Source organism: Fragaria vesca, linkage group LG2 (genome assembly GCF_000184155.1).
Source record: "Fragaria vesca subsp. vesca linkage group LG2, FraVesHawaii_1.0, whole genome shotgun sequence".
Lineage (NCBI taxonomy): Eukaryota > Viridiplantae > Streptophyta > Magnoliopsida > Rosales > Rosaceae > Fragaria > Fragaria vesca.
In genome coordinates this window covers 28,645,778-28,666,536 of record NC_020492.1, presented here as the reverse complement: position 1 = coordinate 28,666,536, position 20,759 = coordinate 28,645,778, and the positions used below count along the sequence as shown (strand labels likewise).

General features: G+C 38.8%; 2 protein-coding genes across 2 annotated transcripts; both read left to right on the top strand.

The window, feature by feature from the left end:
• Positions 1 to 1,319: 1,319 nt before the first annotated feature.
• Positions 1,320 to 2,971, top strand: LOC101305532. Its single transcript, XM_004291616.1, has 3 exons — positions 1,320 to 1,526; positions 2,105 to 2,310; positions 2,492 to 2,971. Exons 1-3 carry the CDS (start codon positions 1,437 to 1,439, stop codon positions 2,751 to 2,753), a joined length of 558 nt encoding a protein of 185 aa, XP_004291664.1. The 5' UTR covers positions 1,320 to 1,436; the 3' UTR covers positions 2,754 to 2,971.
• A 12,456-nt stretch (positions 2,972 to 15,427) lies between these two features.
• Positions 15,428 to 20,679, top strand: LOC101294437 (WD repeat-containing protein 44-like). Its single transcript, XM_004293053.1, has 7 exons — positions 15,428 to 16,990; positions 17,703 to 17,793; positions 18,202 to 18,359; positions 18,445 to 18,496; positions 18,612 to 18,694; positions 18,880 to 18,973; positions 19,941 to 20,679. Exons 1-7 carry the CDS (start codon positions 15,428 to 15,430, stop codon positions 20,534 to 20,536), a joined length of 2,637 nt encoding a protein of 878 aa, XP_004293101.1. The 3' UTR covers positions 20,537 to 20,679.
• The last annotated feature ends 80 nt before the right edge of the window (positions 20,680 to 20,759 follow it).

Sequence of the window (20,759 nt, the reverse complement as noted above, 5' to 3'; positions counted from 1 at the left end):
CTTGACTCTTGCCCTACCCTAATTGAAAAGGGTTAAGGCCGGACCGCCTTAACAGAGGGCCAGGTAGGGCGGGTTTTATAACGGGTTAGGGCCGAAAGACCAAATGATGAGGCCACTGAGACGGTGAAAGGGAACCAACAACGAAAACGAAGGTTCTGGAGTTTACTTTCGTCTGCTTCACGCTTACAGTAACAACCAATGGATCCACCGTCGGATCTGATCGGTGTCTTGTTGATGAAAAAGAGCAGCTCCACTTTAATGCCCTGTGAAGCATTCCCTTTGATTCGTACCCAGACTTCATACCCCCACCGACAATCGGTTGCGATCTGTAGCACTACAGTTGGTGAGGTATGGGGATTGTAAGGTCTGTAATGACACAATTGCCCTACATTCTTTAGCAAAAGAGCTCTGTGAAATTAGACATCATGTCCAAGACTATGATATGAGACACATGCCTGTATGGTCTTTCTGGCGTGTGCAAAATTCATTTTCCAACTTTAATTGTTGATAGCAATTGTAAACGAATTTTGGTTCAAAGGAAATTACAAAAGTTTTCAATCAACCGAAATTCGACATGGTTTATCTCGACACGTTATAAGGAATGAATTGACATTTCAAACTTTATTTGTGGTAAAATAAATTTTTTTTTTTACCTTTGTTTATCGGTAGGTTGAGACGTGTTAGTTGTTTAAGTTTCACTGTTATCCAGAGATAAACGAAATGAGATGTGGTGTTGTGGTGTATGTAAAGTAAGGATAAAGAAAACACATATTTGATTTTAACAACATGCTCTTATTTGTTTTCGAACGAAGTATAAAGAACAACATACTAATATATTTTCACCGAATAATGACTCACAGAATTATAATATAATTTTGTTATGGAGTGTTATCAACTAAGAATAACAAGTTTTATAAAATTTGCCAAGTGGCGACTTTTAAAATTTTTCGTAAACATGATAATCAATCTATCGAATTATTGCATAATTACAGGGGTAATATCCGACTAACTATGAGTTATCTGATCAAAACAGAGCAAGAAAAAAACATAGTAGTATTAGTAGATGACTTCAAGTCTTAAACCTTCCTTGACCTGCCCTAACATTAGGCTATGATTAGTGAAATGAATGCCAAAACATTTAGTCAGTAATGCTTTCTCTTTGGTTGCTAATGCTCGAAAGGGCTTCTAGGCCAGCAGTGGCCAATTTCGGAATTTCGTCATTACAGGTGAGGTAGCCATTTTCGACTCTCAAGTGAAGCGGTGGGATGTAGTTTTCTGTAGGTCACTTTATATTGTATTCTAGCTTCTACCCTTTGCTTATTCTATACTTTTTTACAGTTGTTCCCAGTATTTAGTGGTTCCAAACACATAAAGGAGTAGAGTTTGGAGCCCCAAAAGCCTAAACTGGGAGATCTGGGAACTGGGTCTGCTTCACCATGGCTTCAAAGCTGTTGTTGATCACAATCCTCATCGTTAATGTCATCGCTTTTGGGCTTGCTGTTGCAGCTGAGCAAAGGAGAAGCTCTGTAAGTTTGTCTCTCTTTTTGTTTTCACACAAAATCTTTCTCCATTGTTGTAGCTCGTCTTTTTAGGCTGTGAATGTCTTTGCTGGACTGATATGTGTATAAATTGTTGTTCTTTTATTGGGTTCTGGGAAATTTATGTCCTGCTGATATGTCGGGTTTGGTTGCTATGAAAATGTATAAAGAAAAGGGAAGTCACTGAATTTTGCTTAGGGATAGCTAGGAATTTATGAAGAATGAAATGAATTTCAGTGAGTATTGGATGGATTCAATATGTTTAGCTGGGTTGTTGGATCAATTTGGACAAAAAACAAAGAGGGGTTACAGATCTAATTGTATAAATGGTTTTCTTGTGCAGATGATTACGTATAACTGTTTTTCTTAGGGGATTTCCTTTGCGTGTGATGGTTAAAATTTAGTACTAGTTCAAGATTCTTGTGGTATTGGTATCGAGATAACAGATCCAGTTCACCATAAACATTGATTGGTTTAACTCTCTCGTTGTTTGCATCTTTAACGAAAAAGAGAAATGGTGCTTGCTTAGATACAAAGTAATAAGCCAACTATTTCTTCAATGACAGGCAAAGATCGTGCAAGATAGTGAAGTGGACTACAACTATTGTGTCTATGACTCGGACATTGCAACAGGCTATGGTGTTGGTGCATTTTTGTTCCTCTTGGTTTCTCAGGTCATCGTAATGTTGGTAAGCCGATGCTTTTGTTGTGGAAAGCCATTGAGCCCTGGAGGAGCAAGAGCCTTGGCAGTCGTCCTTTTCATAACCTGCTGGTATGATTTTTCATCATTAATTAATACTAAGTTTGTCAAATATATAGTTTGAAGATTTATTTTAATTTTAATAGTTGCAGACTGAGTTTTGGTTTTAACTTTTGCAATACAATGTTTTAGGCTCACATCTTGAATCTGTGAAATAGTGCATAATAGATATGATTTCCTTATACATTTTCAGGATCTTTTTCTTCATTGCTGAGGCATGCTTGCTGGCTGGTTCTGTGACTAACGCCTACCACACCAAGTACAGGACCATTTTCAGCGAAGACCCTCCAGATTGCCAGACCTTGAGAAAGGGAGTTTTCGGGGCAGGGGCAGCTTTCATTTTCTTGAACACAATCGTGTCCTCGTTCTACCACACTAACTATTCCAGAGCCAGGGCAAGCTTTCAGTCATACGGAACTGGAGAGGCCGCTGTTGGTCTCGGCACCTTTAAATAGATGCATGGATGCGATTGATGATTGTCGTGAATATCGTTTTGTAATGCATCGACTGTTTCTGGACTCCCCATTGCATGTTTTGAGTTGCATATCTGTGTAGTTGGTGTCAGTCTGTATTATAGTTTGAATTGTTTCACATTACTGTGAATTTTTCTCTGCTTGTTTATACACATTATTAATAATAGAAAACCATTGCTTGTGATCCTATACCACATAATGGAACTGGGGCGCGAAAATTTTATATGGGTCATGATGATCCATGTCCTAACAATCCAGCTGCAAGGACTGATGGTTTATCAATAATTTGATGCTAGATTTTATTACAAGATTCTTACAACTATGTCATGATTTCCCCCTCTGTAAGTGATTGCATTGATCAACTCCTGGATTTCAAGTCTCAACCATGAGCCTGCATTAGGATCGCAAGAAATTTTTTAAAGTGCGGAATCTCCCCCTTGCTAACCGAACCAGTTACGGGTCATTCGCCAACAGTAACATGAACATGTCACCTCTTACTAGGAGAGCTACAAAACCTGCCACCACATGAGCCGCCGTGAGGTCGAATGTTGGATTTATTTTAATTTTTTTTGGCAACTAATATCGGTGAAATCTTATGCCTCCAAGGACTGCAATAGATTGAGGACTCATATAACTTGTCCATTGAGAATTTCTACTGCATTGTATTGGTGTTCAAAGTTGGTCTCTACTGGCCCAGTGCGCAGTACTCCACACCTTTATATGGCTTCTTCTTTCTGCTCTAGTCTAGACTAGTTACTACCCGCGCGTTACTGCGGGCTAGAGTTCATGAGGGTGAAAAAAAGAATTTATTTTCAAACGATGAACGGCAAAACAACTTGATCATAGGTTCATTTAAAAGATAGAGTATTCATTTAATTCATAAGCTGCAACTGCTATATAAGCTATATGGTTGCAAAATATAAATCAACTTGTTTCGTCCTCCTTCAACGATCTTTGGCTCACCTGTGCGAAAATGTAGTGATCAAAGTGTTTGGGTTTTTGCACAAAATTCGTCGAAATCAGCTAAAGACTTTAGCCATCTTTACATGTTGTTAAAGCAATGGAAGAAGAGAAGGGTCAATATGTTGTCACAAAATCAAATATTGAATCCACACAGTATGATTCTCCTTTGAGCATAGAGACAACAATTAATTGCTAGCTCCAGAAATCACTTACCTATTTATATGAACTCTAAGCAAGGCCTGACTTCCCGAATGAAAGATGAATTTGTCAAGAAACACCTGAAAGAAAACAACATAAAAAAAACTCTAAACATTTGAGGAGAGGTCTTACTCTCAGAAATCCTATATTAAAGAAAATTCTCCCATACTAAACCATATCATTATCGTACAGAACCATATTAGTATTGTATACTACAACCATAGCATTCTGGAAAAAAAAATTAAATAAATAAATAAAGGACGACGCATACATCATATATGTTTATGTCAATCCTTAACTAAATCAATCAATCTCTGTCTACAATTTTAACGAACTAATACCCAAAGCTGCAAATTTTGAGAACAATGCTCAAAACACCCATGAAACCAAGCCATATGCACCACAGAAAACTGAATGCACCGATACTAAAAACAACAACAAATGAAGCAAATCAAAAACCTACCTACAGCTCCTTGATAACTCTCAAATACTCCAATCTATTAACACACATATATAAGTATATAACATAGAAAAACAGAATTGCGGGGTTCTGTTTCTCTCTTACACATTGAGAATTTACCCAAGTTTATACATAAAACAAAGAATATATTACCTGATTGTTGAAGATTCTGATGGACCTGCAAAATTTAGAGAGTAGTGGGAGATTGAGATCAGTAGGGAGTGATAAAGGTACGGGGTGGGTGGCGGATTCGAGAGACGACGGCGGCGCGTGGGATGAAAATCCCAAGGAGAGGGTGGAGGATAATGATAAGTCCATGATGGGGTCTAAGGAGAGCAGTAGCAATAGATATAGATGGGTTGGCAGTGGAACGGCGTTGAAGGAGAGGAGTGAATTCAGTTACAAAATTAACGAAGAAGAAGAAAGAAGATCTGGAGGCTTACACGTCAACGAACTTGATCTTCAATCAATCAGTCTAATTTAGTCTTGATTCTTCAGGAAGGAAAAAGAGCTGCTCTAGAAGGTTTCAAGAGTGAGAAGCGAGAGAACGGGCAACACAGAGAAAAAGAGCAGAAAGGAAAAAAGAGATGGCGTCGAGATCTCTAGAAACTTCAGGAGGTGGTGAGAGAGGGCTAAGATATGGCGAGGCCCAGCACTCCGCCCAACACCCAGGCCCATCAAAAGCCTAAGCCCGAGCAAGATGCAGCCCAAGCCCGAGACTGTTTTTACTGTAGATGAACAGTGAAAAGGAACAGTACTCAAGCAATAGATATATAGTAAATGTCAAGTGAATATTTCAAAACAAAAATTTCGTAACTCCAGAAGCCAATCATGATTTATGAATCTTGATTTCACCCAAGTATACAAGCAGTGGCGTAGCCACATGAGAGTGAGAGGGTTCAAATGACCCTTCTCACTTTTCAATTCTATCCATCATTGGTTGATGCAATTACCACTTTCATGCTTATATTACAAATTAGTTTAAAATTTGACCCTCACACTAATTATGTTACATATTACTTCTATACGATCTAAGAAAATGTCTCACAATATAAGCAATTGTCGTGGATATAATATATATTTTTATTCAAACAGGTAAGGCTTTAGGCAATAGTGCGATACTAGCTTCTCTAATGCAAAAAAGAATGAACAATTATGTGCCCCCAAGTACAAGGGAGAAAAATAAAAGAAGATTAAAAAATTTATTTTTGTTTAGTATAATTGATATTAAATTCTGACCCTCCTAGTTTAGTTTTCTGGCTACGCCACTGTATACAAGTAAAAATATTTCATTCTTCTCACAAAGATGCGTAATCACTCGTCCAGTTACGTACAGTTCAATCAATATATGTCGATACTGATTGTCAATCATAATCGAAATAATGCGTATATCTATGATCAAATGTCAATTGAAAAATCACAGCTCACGCAGTAAAGAGTTACCAGTCCTGTATGTAAGAATGGTGGCTGGGAACCAAAACAGTAATGTGATTGGCTTTTGGTTAATCTCTATAATTCTAAATACCCATTAGAACCATATATATGTGTGGCTAATGTATCGTCGATCAGATTCGTAAGAGCCCGACTCTACCACAAAACCATCAAACGATATACACAGATCATGATCAAGAAAAATTCTATCATATAGCAGCCTCTTGCATGCAATGAAGTGGCCGGGATTCGATAAGAATGTGGCCGAAATCTGTGAGCTAGAGACTGCTTTATCGAATCATCAGAAAGTTGAAGTTTTTTCACAAGTGAAACAGTTCAAACAAGTCGTAATAATAAGGCAGTAGTCCATAACCAAAGAGCCCCAATGACTAATACTATAGGCTACAATATCAAACTACCTGGCATGGGCTTTTCCACAACTACTTGCCATCGTTTATTTCAGTTCAGCAGCAGTGTCCATTCCTGAGAAGATAGTCGAATAATGGAACTACGAGCTAGGTTGTGTGAAACCTATAGTCAGCTAAACAGCGCCTCCTTTGGCTTCTAGCTAGCTCGTGGAATCGATCAGTACGGATTCTCTGCTATCAATTTATATCATCGATATCGATCAGATATTCAGATTCATGATCTCAATGCCTGCAACTCATGTAACCGTGTTTATGAGTGTCAGTACGTATAGGCTCGAAATCATGAATGCCCTATTTCTTTGATCATCATGACGTTGACACCACCTTAGACTCAGTGAGTGGAAAGTGCCAAAAAGAGTGGAAGCTTAAACCCAGAAGATATTACAAGGTTCTATTGTTGCTGGGATTTAGGTTTGGGAAAGATAAAGAATTAAGATGCTGAAAATATATGATTGATAATCGTGCGAACTAGCTAGTAAAGTTCCAACTACCATGCACAGCACCCCTTAAGGTTCTAGCTAGAACACCAGGTGAGAAACTACTCGATCAAACTAGGAAAGAACAGCCTGATCATTCAGCTGGTTCAGCAAAACATTACATGCAAATAAGGGAGTCGGTAAATCATTCAGCCTCATATATTGTATCAATTACTATTGATACTCGGCTACTTTTCTTCATGTGTCAAAGAGGGGAGGAGGATCTTTAACATTAAGCAGAAAATTTGGGAGTCTTCTGCTAGCCTAGGATTTATATTTTTGACGTGCTGCTTCTTTTCGGATGTCTATATATAATTAGGGCATAGTACACAGTGCACATGCTAAGCTTTAAACATGCTCGAATATGTTACATTGTCATGTCCCCTTTAGATTGCCCGATTGCAGCTGCCACATGCTCAGAGTTTTTGATCAATATTAGCACTCTCTTAATTTATTGAGACAGTTACATATGATCGATAATGCGTAATGTTCTTTCGGGCAGATGTGTGTTTTCTGATCAATATATTTGACACTTTGATCTGAGAAACATTTTCGAAGAAACTGAGTCTTAATTATAAACCTGCTATAGTCTAAATACCAAATCAGATTAATAAAGACCAATTGCAAAATGAAAAGGTAAAGTTAGTTAGGATTTAGGAGCAACATGTAGTTAATTTATGCATTGTAAGACAATTAATACAAAACAAAAACAAAACTTTCCCTTGTCTAAAATGGCTCTGCCAAATGCAGTATGTTTCATAATCTGTTTTCCTTTGGAGACCTGTCCTTTCAGGCACCTCATAAGTCGGGATTAAAAAGAATCAAACTAATTAAGAAGAGAAAGCCTTACTGATTAGTTTATACAGTTCATAGATCTGTCACCACAGACAATAATTAGCTTCTCAGAACCATATATCTACTTCTTAATTATATATTACCTATTTTCTGTCCTGCAGTCTTTGCAGATAGCCTCTTCATGCTTCTGAAACAGTGGTTAAACTGTTAACTCTTTGTAGTTTTGTTACGATCTTCTGTCTTTTAATCACATGAATAGATGATTAATTGAGTAATTAAACTAATCACCATGCCAGTTGATCAATAACAGCCGGCCTTCTCATACCTAGCTAGATTATTATTGCTGAGTGACGTCCCTCATGTCCATGACATGAGAATAATTAGTATCGAAATTAAACCCAGAAGCATGTTATATAGAAGCTAAGCTTAATTATAACTGATGGCATTTGATGAATTTTCTCATCACTTCTGCTCAATGAAATATACAATCATATCGAAGAACCTGTTTACGCACACACAGGCTGTTGGGAATCAAGACACGTGGTGTGTTTATAAATTATCTCTGATACTATTTGTCACTAATGTGGGTTAATTAATATTTAATTTAAGTCATTATTTATCAATTTGTTCATTATGGTGGAAACCTTATACAAGCTCAGCAGTCAGCAAAGCTTTATGCTTAATTATTAGGTAATGAGCAGGAGGGTTCCCTTTCATTTCAGGAACACATATATATGTAGTAATGTCAATGAGATCAATATAGTACCTAACACCAAGATTTGATTAATATTTTGGATTAGAAGTAATGGGGGCATTATGCTACTAGCTAGTACTAACTGTGCTTGACCTGGATTATTATTTTGAGTTTGCAAAAGTGAATAATTTCCAGGTCATGATCAAGTGAAGCCCTTATAAATTAAGGTCCATTTGATAAAAAAATAATCTGATATATAATCATGATCAATTTATATGCATTGGATGCCATTTTGCCTCTGTGGTAAAGCAGGAGGAACAAGATACTGGGTTATGCATGATTAGCTAGCTATTATATATCAATATTACTTAATTTCAAAGAATTTTAATGACAATGAGAATGTTAAGGGAATAAATTCATGATCTCATGCCCATATGCATATGCTTAATTATTTGGAAATGTGAAAATTCACTTGTCACTTCCCGGCCATATCACAAACCCTAGCTAGCTGCAGATTACATGGTTATGAAAATAAAATCGACAACTCCAATGACCAAGTGATATCTAATAACATTAACAAGGCTAATTAGTGGTGAATTTTAATTTCTGTTGTTTGAAGGGTTTCAACGAAGGATTTTACTCATTTTTGAAGAAAAAAAAAGAAGAAAGGGTTTAAGTAGCAGACTCCTCTATTTTTGTTCATTTATTTCTTGTGTTTCCTCTTCTAAATGATATAGAGATGCCATTTTAAGAACTGATCAAGCAGTTCATACACTTACCCGAATCAACATATATTAAAAATTGCTTCATGATTATACAAGGAGTTGGTACACTGGGGCTATATATTTATATATCTGCGTGGTTCTGATTTTGCTTGGCCCTCGCTAGCTTTTGATGATAAAACATCAAAAACCTTTTAGCTTTGAACTAACAAGTACCAAACCCCACTTTTAGCAAGCTTAGCTATGGCCTATGGGGATCCATCGACAAGACTTGTCCTACTGTCCGAGGGGTCGTTACACAAACATGATTATTATGAATTATATAGCAGCTAGTTTAATTACTTCCCAGCCATGCATGTTGAGTCAATGATATGATCTCTTTGTTGACTTGATGCTCATTCCTTTTTCAAGAGGAGGTTGGGGATTTGATTCTTATGATTCTAGCTATCTATCATTATCTGAACATAGTCTGGATCTGTGTGTAAAACTCTCTGGATGAATTAAGTACCTATATATGTTTAAATGGTACCTGCATTGCTAACGCGGCTCTGCTAATTTATGACTAGCTGACCAAAAGAAAAAAAAAATGAAGTATTTCTAAACCGAGAGTAGAGTCATTTTACGCATTAAGGGACACTTGCACTATTAATATGCAAGTCGCGGTGATTAGACCTGCAAAGATAGAATGAAAATTGGACATCCTCAATTCATTCCTCTTTTTTTCATTTTTGATCCGATTAAATTAAGCGTTCATGATAAGAGAATATCTTCTTCAACATCGGGTTCTCACCTCCTACATACTGGACGCACGTAACCACTCCTTTGGTTGGGGGTTGTACCGCCCTGTCTTTCGATCGATACACAGCTGAGTAGGCCAATCACGAATGCTACGGGTGTTGGAATTGAAACACTTGGACTATTTTTTTTTTATTTCAATTTTGTTAACATTGTGAGTGTATACGTATGATAGTGTCACGTGGATGACGAGATCAAGTACTACATATAATGTGTAGAAATGTTTTCCGAAGACCTAGTTTCCTTAGCCGACCACTCTCCGGCCAATTTCCTATCCTGATTTCCAACGAAACCAGGATTGTTAGGATTGTGAGGCGGAGGTGGGCTCGTTTCTCATTCGTCTTACGTCTTTACCCCATCACCCATTCATGTACCAAGTACAAGCAAAGCCAATTGTCTGTCTCAAATTAAGCATTTCCCCATTGAGCACGTATGTCGATCTGGTCTGGTTCATAATCTGTGAGGTAGTCTCGGCCGGCCACCGCCCCTCCCTTTCCCCTTATTTTAAACTTCACACGAGCTCACCGAGCTTAGAATGCAAGAAAGGATGAGTTGTAATGCATTTTTGGAACTTGTGAATGTCATTTTAGCTGGATACAGCGTGGTCAAGTTTCTTTACAAGTATTCTAATGCTAATTAGTTACAAACTTAGCCTTAAGTAGGAAACCATCTCCATGTTTGAATGTGAATATCGGAAAAATGTAGGTACACACCTTTGTTCTTATAGACTTTGACTAATTTGATTTAGACTGCACTTTTGTTTTCTCAACAAGAAAAGGTCAAAGTGTCCTTAACTTTCAAGTTGCAATCACTGGGCTAGGTGTCAATTTGACCCCTTCAAAACCATCACTAGGAGTCGAAAGAAAATTTGAGATTTCCAAATGGTTGTGGATAATGGATATAACTATTAATTCAGAGTTTCTTCGGTACATGATGTGTGTCTATATATATATATATATATAAGATTATAGTACATAATATAAAAATAAATATATGAATTGTTATAAACGGTTAAGATTGCACCGTGTATTTACACGTCGTGCATACAACAATTTTCCTTATTAATATAGGACTTGGTGTTAAACTTTAATTTAGATGGTTATCTCTCTCTAGTCCCCACACAATAATTTGTACCAATGGAGAGTTTTGTAATGGAGGAGATCACACACCATTTGAAAGTTTTTCCAGACTGCACGAGAGGTTTTTTCTACACAGTAATGTTTACCTGATCAGTTACTGACATAAGGATTCATAGTCAACTATCGTTAGATGTAAATCTAAGCATTGAAAACAAAACAACTTAACTTTAAAATAATACTTCCTGTCATTGGATTTACATCTAAGGGTGATTGATCATGATTCTCTTGGTCAGAAACTGACCAGGTGAATATTACTGTTTTTCTACATAATGTAATTCATCTATTTTTGTAGAAGCAATTGTTGCAATAAATAATTTGTAACTTGTTGAAATACTCTTATGCATGTTCAAATATTTTCTTCTCTTTTTTTTTTCTTTTACCTACTATGAAACTTTTTCCTTCCATCTGTTCAGCACCAATGTGTACAAGTTAGGCACTATATATAGATCATCTATAACCCAACATGTGACCAAGGATGGGGAATTGGCAGGAAGATTTATGGGAACTAGGCAAGAAATTAGAACTATGTTGTTCTGACTTGAATACATATTTTCCTCTTTCTTGTATGTTGACGAGCTCATATATTCATGGTAACATCTTGAAAAAAATGTTAGGAGATCTGCAACCCAACATGTGATTGAGGATTTGTAACTGGTCGACCAAATGTACCACTTTCTTGAATTGTTTCCATTTTCTTCTTTGTTTCCATTCTCAGCCCCAGCCTACTCCATAGGCTTGGCCTCTTGCTTTGCATTTTCTTCGATTTCTAGCTTCAAATGCCTTCCCTATCATACTTTTGTTTGCTCCTTTTCATGTTTATTTGTTTTCATTGCTCTCAAATTGACACCTCAATCACCACTCACTTTCGGCTAAAACTGCAACGGCTATGAAACTTAATTCCTTCCTCATTAGCATTCATTGTTTCTCTAATCTTTGTAATGTATGGAAGATGTAATGCACCAGAGATTTTCCATAGGTTTGCTGTTTGCCAAAGTCATCCTCTTGTGTACCAGCCGGTACATTATAATATGATTTGTAACTGTCACATAAATGATCGATATGTCGGTTAATTTGAAGTCTGTTAAGGTCATATTTAGTTTAAGTGTTTAATTAATTTTCAACAATCAATTAATACTGTCTGATATTAATTTTGTGACGTGTACCAGTCACACATACAAGTGATATAACATGATAAATACTAAATAAATAATGAACGCGGGGGGATTCACATTGAGTGACGCCCATCAATCGATAATCAACAACTAACAACTATCAATACCGCGGAGGTGAGATCATGAAGCACGCATACGTACTAAGGTTGCTAACGATTAACATGTGATCGGTAACCGGATTTCTGTATCAAGCCCTGTGCTCTATCTATGGTACTGATAGCCACCCACCAACAGCAGAATGAAAAGACCATTCCAGTTCAGAGGGATTGAGAGATAGAGGGGAGGGAGATACACAGGATGTCAATTGTCCATAAACAAATGGGAAGACATAAATATAATGGTCCCTTGTGTGCATGCATATATGTGCCAAAAATTTATGGACGAGTAAACTAGTTGGTCCCCCAAATGCAGTTGAAGTTGAAGCGAAGGCATTGCCTTTGGGTGTAAGTGTAGGTGTCACCTTTACTTAACAGTAATGGGCTGGACAGCATGTGCAACCTAGCCAAGGAGGGTGATCGAGGTGAATATTGTCAAGCTGTAACACAAACTAATATTCATTTACTGGGCCTGGTGATATTTATTTCTTTATTGTTCATAAGCGTACTATAGGCCCGGATACCCTAAGCCTTGCTCTAGAGGTGAACTCTATAGATTATTATTATTATTATTATAACAACATCTCAACAACTAATCATCCGTGCAACTAAAAAGAAAGGTTTCATATTGAATCTTACTCATAATAGCCAAATTACAAATGAAAGACGCCGCGTGTAATTAAACAAAATGATCATGAGAAAAAGAGTTTCTCATAAGAGTTATATGAATTTATCATGTGATGGATACATGTATACATGAATATTCGCATTTGATCCAAGTTTGTTTTGCATCAATACTTCAATAGTAACTGAGCCAAACCCTAGAGAACCTTTTTTTCTTCTCCTTCAATCTCGTCCGGCTGCACCTTCGCTTTGATGTAGGCTTCTGACCTCGTCAACAAGCGTCGTATGTGGCCGGATGAGATGTTGTGATGCTTGGCTCATCTTAAGTAGGGAGGCAGGGCTCGAGCTCCGTCCTTCTTTCACTGCTAGAGGAGAGGATGGGTTGTGGTGAGTGGATAGAAGGATTGATGGCGAATTCAGTTCGGATCAGAGTCAGATTGGCGGCATGGGTGAGTGGTGGTGTGCGTTGGTTTGACGGAGGCGCTAGCAGGTTTCTTTTTCGGATTTGGTTACTATATTGCAATTCGGTAGCTAGTTCGGGGTGGAACCTCTTCTAGTCGAGTGCGGCTTTGATGGCGGAGTGACGAGTCAATGGTGCTGGTTTGGGTTCGGTGACGAGACGACGATTGTGGTGGCTGGAGGGTTTGGTCTGGGGGGCTGTCTCTTTGGGCTATGTTGGATGGATTTGGGCTCACTCTATCTTTTGGGCCTGGGTGCAGCTTATTGGCTGCTGGAGGCTGGGCTATGGCTCTTTTATTGGGTCCTGGTTTTTCTTTCTGCTTTTCTTTATGTTTTCAGTATTTAGACTAGGTTGATTATGGGTCTAGAGCATTTTCTTAGTTATTGATTTCGGTCTTTAATTAGGTTTAGCTTTTTGATGCTCTAGGGTTGCCCCCTCTGCGTAGGGTGGTCCTAGAAGTAGTCAATAATGATAGGTTGAGAACTTGTCCCTTCCTCCTTGTGTCTTAGTGGCTGGTTATTTGTCTCGTTTGCTACTACAAAAGACTGGTCATAGTGCGTCATCACATGGTCTGCAACATAGAGATTGCTTAGTGTCTACTAGGTAGTTTTGCTTGATTCAATTATTTCGTAACTCACAATGTGGATGGATTATGTTCATGTTGTTGTATCTACTCTCAAATTGTGATCAATAAATAGGCGCCTAATGTCCTTTGTTAAAAAAAAAATTACTTCAATAGTAACTAATTCCAACACTGAGTAAAGCTTTTCGGAAAGCTTTTCGTTAACACACTTCTATCCCTATTTTAAGATGGGGGCCTTTAAATTAGCCTAATTTTAGCAATATAAGGACGATCAATTCATAACAATAAAAAATTAATAAACAAGTCTAAATGTACAAAAACTACTAAAAATATCATCCATAAGTATGATCGTCTTGCTCATCAAAACACTACGATTCCAATTAGAGAATAATTTTTTAAAGACCTCATAGGAAACAAACGAGAATCATTACTATTAGACAACATCACAAAACAGATGAACAAAAATTCTAAGCACAACAAAGCCCTTAAGTCATGACACAACAAACTCAATTAGAATCGAATAATAACATTCCGTTTCTTTTCTTGCAGGTAAATGAAACTTGGAGGTGATAGCCGAGCCGTCTAATCTCGGCCTCCGCCACATACCCCACACAGATGACCGGTAACCACAATGTCTAGAACATAGATCCATAGGGTGGCCTTGATCCTAAGCTTCCAAAGAATTAAATCACCATTCCGCCTCCACACAAGTGACCCGTTTACAAAAAGACTATGCGATTATGGCCAACGACGTCCATTGTTAGTAGCAAGATTTCTACATCTTCAAAATGATTGATTTTTTGCTAAGAGACATAACCATTTTTGATTTGGCCAACTCGAATGGATAATCTTACGATTCTAAGAGTCCACACTTGAAATGAAGTATTGAACAAATATCTCTCTTTGCAACTCCCACAAGGTGTTCCAACATCATCCAAGATACCATCGCACTCGACTCAACACGAATCCATATATCCATCGTTTTTGATATCTTCTACTCTTTCATTTCCTGTCCAATACCAACTTATTAGGCGTTGCTATTAATAAGTTTTTCTTATGCGTGAACGAAAATTCTTATATCAGGTAAATAATAAAACTCAAAGATTCAAAAGTATTCAATCCAAACCCCGCAAGGTAACACATTGTAAAATCTCATTACCTTAAAGTTCCTACCTTAAATGGCCCAAAAAAAGAACCAAATCCAAATGATCTTGATTTACCCAAAAAAAGAGAGAATTTGTTTCCCACTCACCCTAAATCAAAAGACCAAAACAAGAAAAAGTAAGAAAAGAAAAAAGGAATCTTTAAAAAATCCCTCTTTTTACTCTCCCCCCTCTCTACAATCTAGAAGATACACACACTCACACAACAACAGCACCAAACAACAACATCAACAAACTAACTCGTCTCTCTACACATTTTCCTGCAAACAAAACCCCCCAAAGCCAAGCAGCATAGGGCCTCGCTCCCTTTCTCTCTCTTCTCCGTCATCGGATCTGATTCGCTAGTCCAATCCCATCAAATTCCACCCAGATCGAAACCCCACTCGCGACCCGACAACCCGACCCGGGTCGCGGCTCCGATCGCCGACCCGAATGGGACTGCCGCCGCACACCAAACGATGAGCAAAGCCGCCGCCGCGGAGGAAGAAGACGAAGACGAGTGCTTCTACGAGTCCCTCGATCGCATTCTCACCTCCTCATCCTGTTCTTGCTCCACCTCCAACTCCGACGACGACACCGACGACATCTCCGATTCCGACGCCGCCAGCGCCAATTATGCCTCCCGCAGGAGGTTTCCGACGCCGAGGTTCCCCATGGAGGCGTACAAGTACGACGTCTGGATCTCCGAGCCGGCCTCCGTCTCCGACCGCCGGTCAAGGCTCCTCCGCGAAATGCGCCTCAGCGGCGACCCGGCGCTGTCTCGGGCCAAGCCCGAGACGGTGGGGCGCTCGGTGTCGTCGGATCATTTGATTAAACGACACTGCGCTCCCGCCGTTTCGCAAATCGTCCGGTCCAAATCCGACGGCGTCGAACAGTGTAACGGCGGTTCTTCTTCTCCTCCTATTCTTTGTTCCGAGACTGAGGCTGCTCCGGCGGCCGAGACCAATTCGTTTGTAAATACACAGAAACAAGATTGCGTTTGTAAATCGGCGAGCGGCAAGAGCAATGGATCTTCTGCCGCGTCTCCTCCGCCGCTGAATAAGCCGCCGTCCGGCAGGAACAGCCGGCGCTGCGACGAGATTCGGATTGAGGTTGAGGAGCCGGAGGAGGAGGAGGAGTTGGAATGTAATGGCGGCAGTGCAAGTGAAGTGTGTACTATTCGGAATCTTGATAATGGGAAGGAGTTTGTGGTGAATGAGATCAGGGAAGACGGGATGTGGAACAAGCTCAAGGAAGTGGGGACCGGGAAGCAGTTGACTATGGAGGAGTTCGAGATGAGTGTGGGACATTCCCCCATTGTTCAAGAACTGATGCGGCGGCAGAATGTGGAGGAGAGTCATAAGGGTGGTGGTGGTGGTTCGGATTCGAATGCCAATGGGGGCGGTGGAGGGGTTCCCAAGATGAAGAAGAGGGGCTGGTTTAAGAGCATTAAGAGTGTTGCCAGTAGCGTGACTGGTCATAAGGAGAGGAGGAGTAGTGATGAGAGGGACACGTCGTCGGAGAAGGGGGGCCGGAGGTCGAGCTCTGCGACTGATGATAGCCAGGATGTGTCGTTTCATGGACCGGAGAGAGTGAGGGTGAGGCAGTATGGGAAGTCTTGTAAGGAGCTTACGGCTGTGTACAAGACGCAGGAGATTCAGGCCCATAATGGGTCTATATGGAGTATTAAGTTTAGCTTGGATGGGAAGTATCTGGCAAGTGCCGGTGAGGATTGTGTGATTCATATATGGCAGGTGATGGAGACCGAGAGGAAGGGTGATTTGTTGATGCAGAAATCAGAAGATAACAATTTGGATTTGTTGTTTATTGCCAATGGATCTTCAGAACCATCTTCAGTCTCGCCCAATAGTTACAGCCATCTAGAAAAGAAGAGGAGAGGGAGGACTTCTATAAGTCGGAAATCATTGAGTTTGGAACATTACGTGATTCCAGAGACAATGTTTGCGCTTTCAGAAAAGCCCATTTCTTCATTCCAAGGTCATGTAGATGATGTGCTTGACCTCTCTTGGTCCAAATCTCAGGTATATTACTGTTCTGATTTTCTGCTCCCTAGATTTCAGTTCCTTTTTTGCTGCTTGATGCCAAATGTTTGTTGAATTTTAATGCACATTTCTATTGTCACCATTAGCTTTGGATATGCCTAGTGATGTGATCTGAATTGCTTGTGCCTTTGTGGCTACGGTTTCTGTGTTTCTTTTCATTAAGAGGTAGTAGATTCACATGGATAGGAACCTTTGAATAAGGTCGAACAAGATTGGTTTTTTCTGATGGTGGCATAGATCATTGAGACTTTTCCATCGGAATACTGTGGATACTCTCTATTTCATTGACTTTTGAAACAAGAAAAAATAAAAATAAACAAATTTAGGAAAATTTAGAGAAGCAGATTTATGTTATAGATTATCAGTTGTATGCACCTTGGATTGAAGGTGCCTTAAACTTTTTCCTAGGAAGAGAGCCATGGTATCACATATGTGTCAAGTCCTTCCAGTTATCTGTGAAATTAGACAAAGAATGGGAGTTGCTCAGTTGTTCTCATAATAACTAATTATTGATTGTCTCTCTATGTTTCCTACCTTATGTTGACTTTACTCATCTTTATGATTGTTTTTTTTTTTTTTTTTTTTTTTGACTAAAATGATGTTGTTTTTTTAAATACATTGTTTTTGGTTTTTATTTTTCTCTAGCAGAATTATCACTAACTCCTTGTTTCTTTTTTTCATTTTTCGCCAGCACCTGCTGTCATCTTCTATGGATAAAACGGTGCGCCTCTGGCATCTGTCTAGCAAGTCTTGTTTGCGAAAATTTTCACACATTGACTATGGTAAGTATCTATGGGCATTTTATCAAATGCTTCACTGTTTAGTTGGCTTCCAGTCTAACAACTACAGTACATAAAAGTATGCTAGTGTAAATCATTACTTTAAGGGTCATCAAGGCACTAAATCAGGATTTACTTACAAAAGGCTAGGACTTGGAATATGTAAGGGTAGAAAGGCAAAAAGTAAAATAAGCATGACCATTTTTGTCTCTGGGGGTAGAGGGGTGGGAAGGGGATTTGTCTGACCCTATGTTTTTGCTTATTGGTTTCTTGAAATGAACATCTGATTGTTTTTATATGATGGTTTATACTGAAAGAGAATGTTATGAATTACCAAGGGAAGTTAATCTTTTTCTTCCCATCTCCTTTCATTTGTTTCTGATGACTATATTATGCATTTGTCTGATGCAGTAACTTGCATCCAGTTTAATCCCGTTGATGATAACTACTTCATTAGTGGATCACTTGATGCTAAGGTTCGTATATGGAGCATCCTTGATCACCAAGTGGTTGATTGGAATGATACGCATGAGATGGTCACTGCTGCTTGCTACACTCCTGATGGTCAGGTTGGGCTGCGGTCATTAATGCCTCCATCAATACAATCTATTACAACTCATTGGTCAAGGAAATAATTTTTGTGGATTTCTGCAGGGTGCTCTGGTAGGAACATACAAAGGGAGCTGCCGGTTGTATAACACATCTGGTACAGCTCTCTCTCTCTCTCTCTGTTTGCGTGTTTATGTGTGAAAGCTGGCGTTCGTATGTTCCTCGCACTACTAACTATTAGTATTAATAATAGTTCCCAATTTTTTTTTCAGATAACAAGTTGCAAGAGAAAAACCAAATAAATCTGCAGAACAAGAAAAAGAAATCTCATCACAAGAAAATTACCGGTTTCCAGGTAATATATTGCATTTGGTCCCTTTGTTTATATGGTTAGGTGATACACTTGTGAAAATATGTAGTGATGAAACCTGGGACTATTACCGTTCCAACTTTGCATCCCATCTTGTAGAGTATATTTTGTATGTTACTTTCATCTGCAAGCAGTTGATTCATCAACTCCTGATGAATTTTGTTTGACAGTTTGCACCAGGAAGTTCCTCAGAAGTACTAGTTACATCTGCAGATTCACGAATCAGGGTTGTTGATGGTGTTGATCTGGTTCACAAGTTCAAGGGTAAGTATACATTTTATATTTTTGTTGGGTCAGTTGTTATGTTGTCTATTTTAAATAAAAATTCCATAAAGGTTATCAATTTATGCTCATGTTTCTCTCTTTCCATAACTTCTGTTGGGTTAGCTATCGTACAAAGATTTCTGAGACTAAATTTCGATACCTTCTCCAAAGATGAAAAATATTGTTTCAACTTGAATGATATGATACCCTCTCTCCAGTTTACTGGTAGTTGTCATATTGGTGTTTGATAATTTGTGTTTACTTCATATTAGTGTTGGATATTCTCTTTTTCTTCTCTTAATTAATGTTGCATGGCTGTATGACAAGAATGTCAATCTCTTAGAAAGAACATGGATCAAAGCACTATAATGGGCCTGTGAATCCTTGCTCTTACTCTTGTTTAGCTTGCTTTGGTAAAAAAAAATAAAAAATACAGACCAACCTTTGAGGCAGTCTGATATATAGGTTCTAGTTCGACCTAGATAGTCTGCTGCGGCCTACACCATTTCACTATTACCATTAGCCAGCTGTCCTAGAAGCCATGCTTAATTTATGAAGCCTAGCAATTTATGTTCCTTTTTAGGTTTTAGTTATATAACTTCCAAAAAAAAATGTCGACTACAGTGATTTGAATTGTCTAAAACTATGGGGGATCTGAGTTTATGTTTCTGAAAGATGAATTTACATTGTTTGTAAAGCTTTAAGCTTGAGTTGCATGTCTTTTCTTTCATTGATTCTGCTAATAGCTTTTCATATGTCACTTCTTAGTCTATTTACAACATGTCAATTTAGAACTTCTTTCTGCTTTTGTCAACAATCTATAAAAATGAAGATATGTTTGTACTAGTAGTTGTTATGATTATGCTTTTTATGCTAGAGATCCATGAACATAAAATCTGGAATGTGCTAATATGGACTATAAAGTTTGCATTTTGCAATGGCTGAAATTGGTCTGCATTTTTGACAGGATTTCGCAACACAAATAGCCAAATCTCAGCCACCCTCACAGCAAATGGCAAATATGTGGTATCAGCCAGCGAGGATTCTCATGTATATATATGGAAACATGAAGCTGATTCCCGACCTAGTAGAAGCAAAAGTGTTACTGTCACGCGCTCGTATGAGCATTTCCATAGTCACAACGTATCAGTGGCTGTCTCTTGGCCTGGTGTTGGTGATTCATGGGGACTACAAGATGGAGAACAAAATGGACTTGGACTTGACACCAATCTTGATGAGGTTTCGACAGCCAATCATCCGCCTACTCCAGTTGAGGAGGCCAACGGCAAGGATGGTTCGCGATCAGCATCCGGTTGCACCAATAGCCCCCTTCATGGAACAATTACCAGTGCATCCAACAGTTACTTCTTTGATAGGATTTCAGCAACGTACCCAGAGGAAAAACTTCTTCTAGCTACTAAGAAACGAAGCCCTCGTGTAAGTTTTGATTTTAGCAACGGTGTAAGCCAGAACATTCCAGCCTGGGGTATGGTGATTGTAACCGCTGGCTTGGGTGGTGAAATTAGAACTTTCCAAAATTTTGGGTTGCCGATTCGGATATAAGGCCCAAAGAAATAGGCTCCCTGATCCCTGGGGAGGACGAGTTAATACTACCACATAGAGCCGGTCCATTTCCCCTATTGGCAAATATGTACAGAGAGATTTGGTGAGATTTGTAATATTAGAGAGAGTTCCATTTGTTTCGATGTGGTTGGTGCCTGTAGGTGAGGCAGTCCCAGTCCGACTGGGCATCGAGAAAGAAAATAGATTTGTTGAACAAGGAAAA

Coding starts and splice junctions, on each gene's coding strand:
- LOC101305532 (XM_004291616.1), top strand. CDS start 1,437: ATGGCTTCAAAGCTGTTGTTGATCACAATCCTCATCGTTAATGTCATC. Junction 1,527..2,104: donor CTGAGCAAAGGAGAAGCTCT/GTAAGTTTGTCT, acceptor CTTCAATGACAG/GCAAAGATCGTGCAAGATAG. Junction 2,311..2,491: donor GTCCTTTTCATAACCTGCTG/GTATGATTTTTC, acceptor ATACATTTTCAG/GATCTTTTTCTTCATTGCTG.
- LOC101294437 (XM_004293053.1), top strand. CDS start 15,428: ATGAGCAAAGCCGCCGCCGCGGAGGAAGAAGACGAAGACGAGTGCTTC. Junction 16,991..17,702: donor TCTCTTGGTCCAAATCTCAG/GTATATTACTGT, acceptor ATTTTTCGCCAG/CACCTGCTGTCATCTTCTAT. Junction 18,974..19,940: donor TCTGGTTCACAAGTTCAAGG/GTAAGTATACAT, acceptor CATTTTTGACAG/GATTTCGCAACACAAATAGC.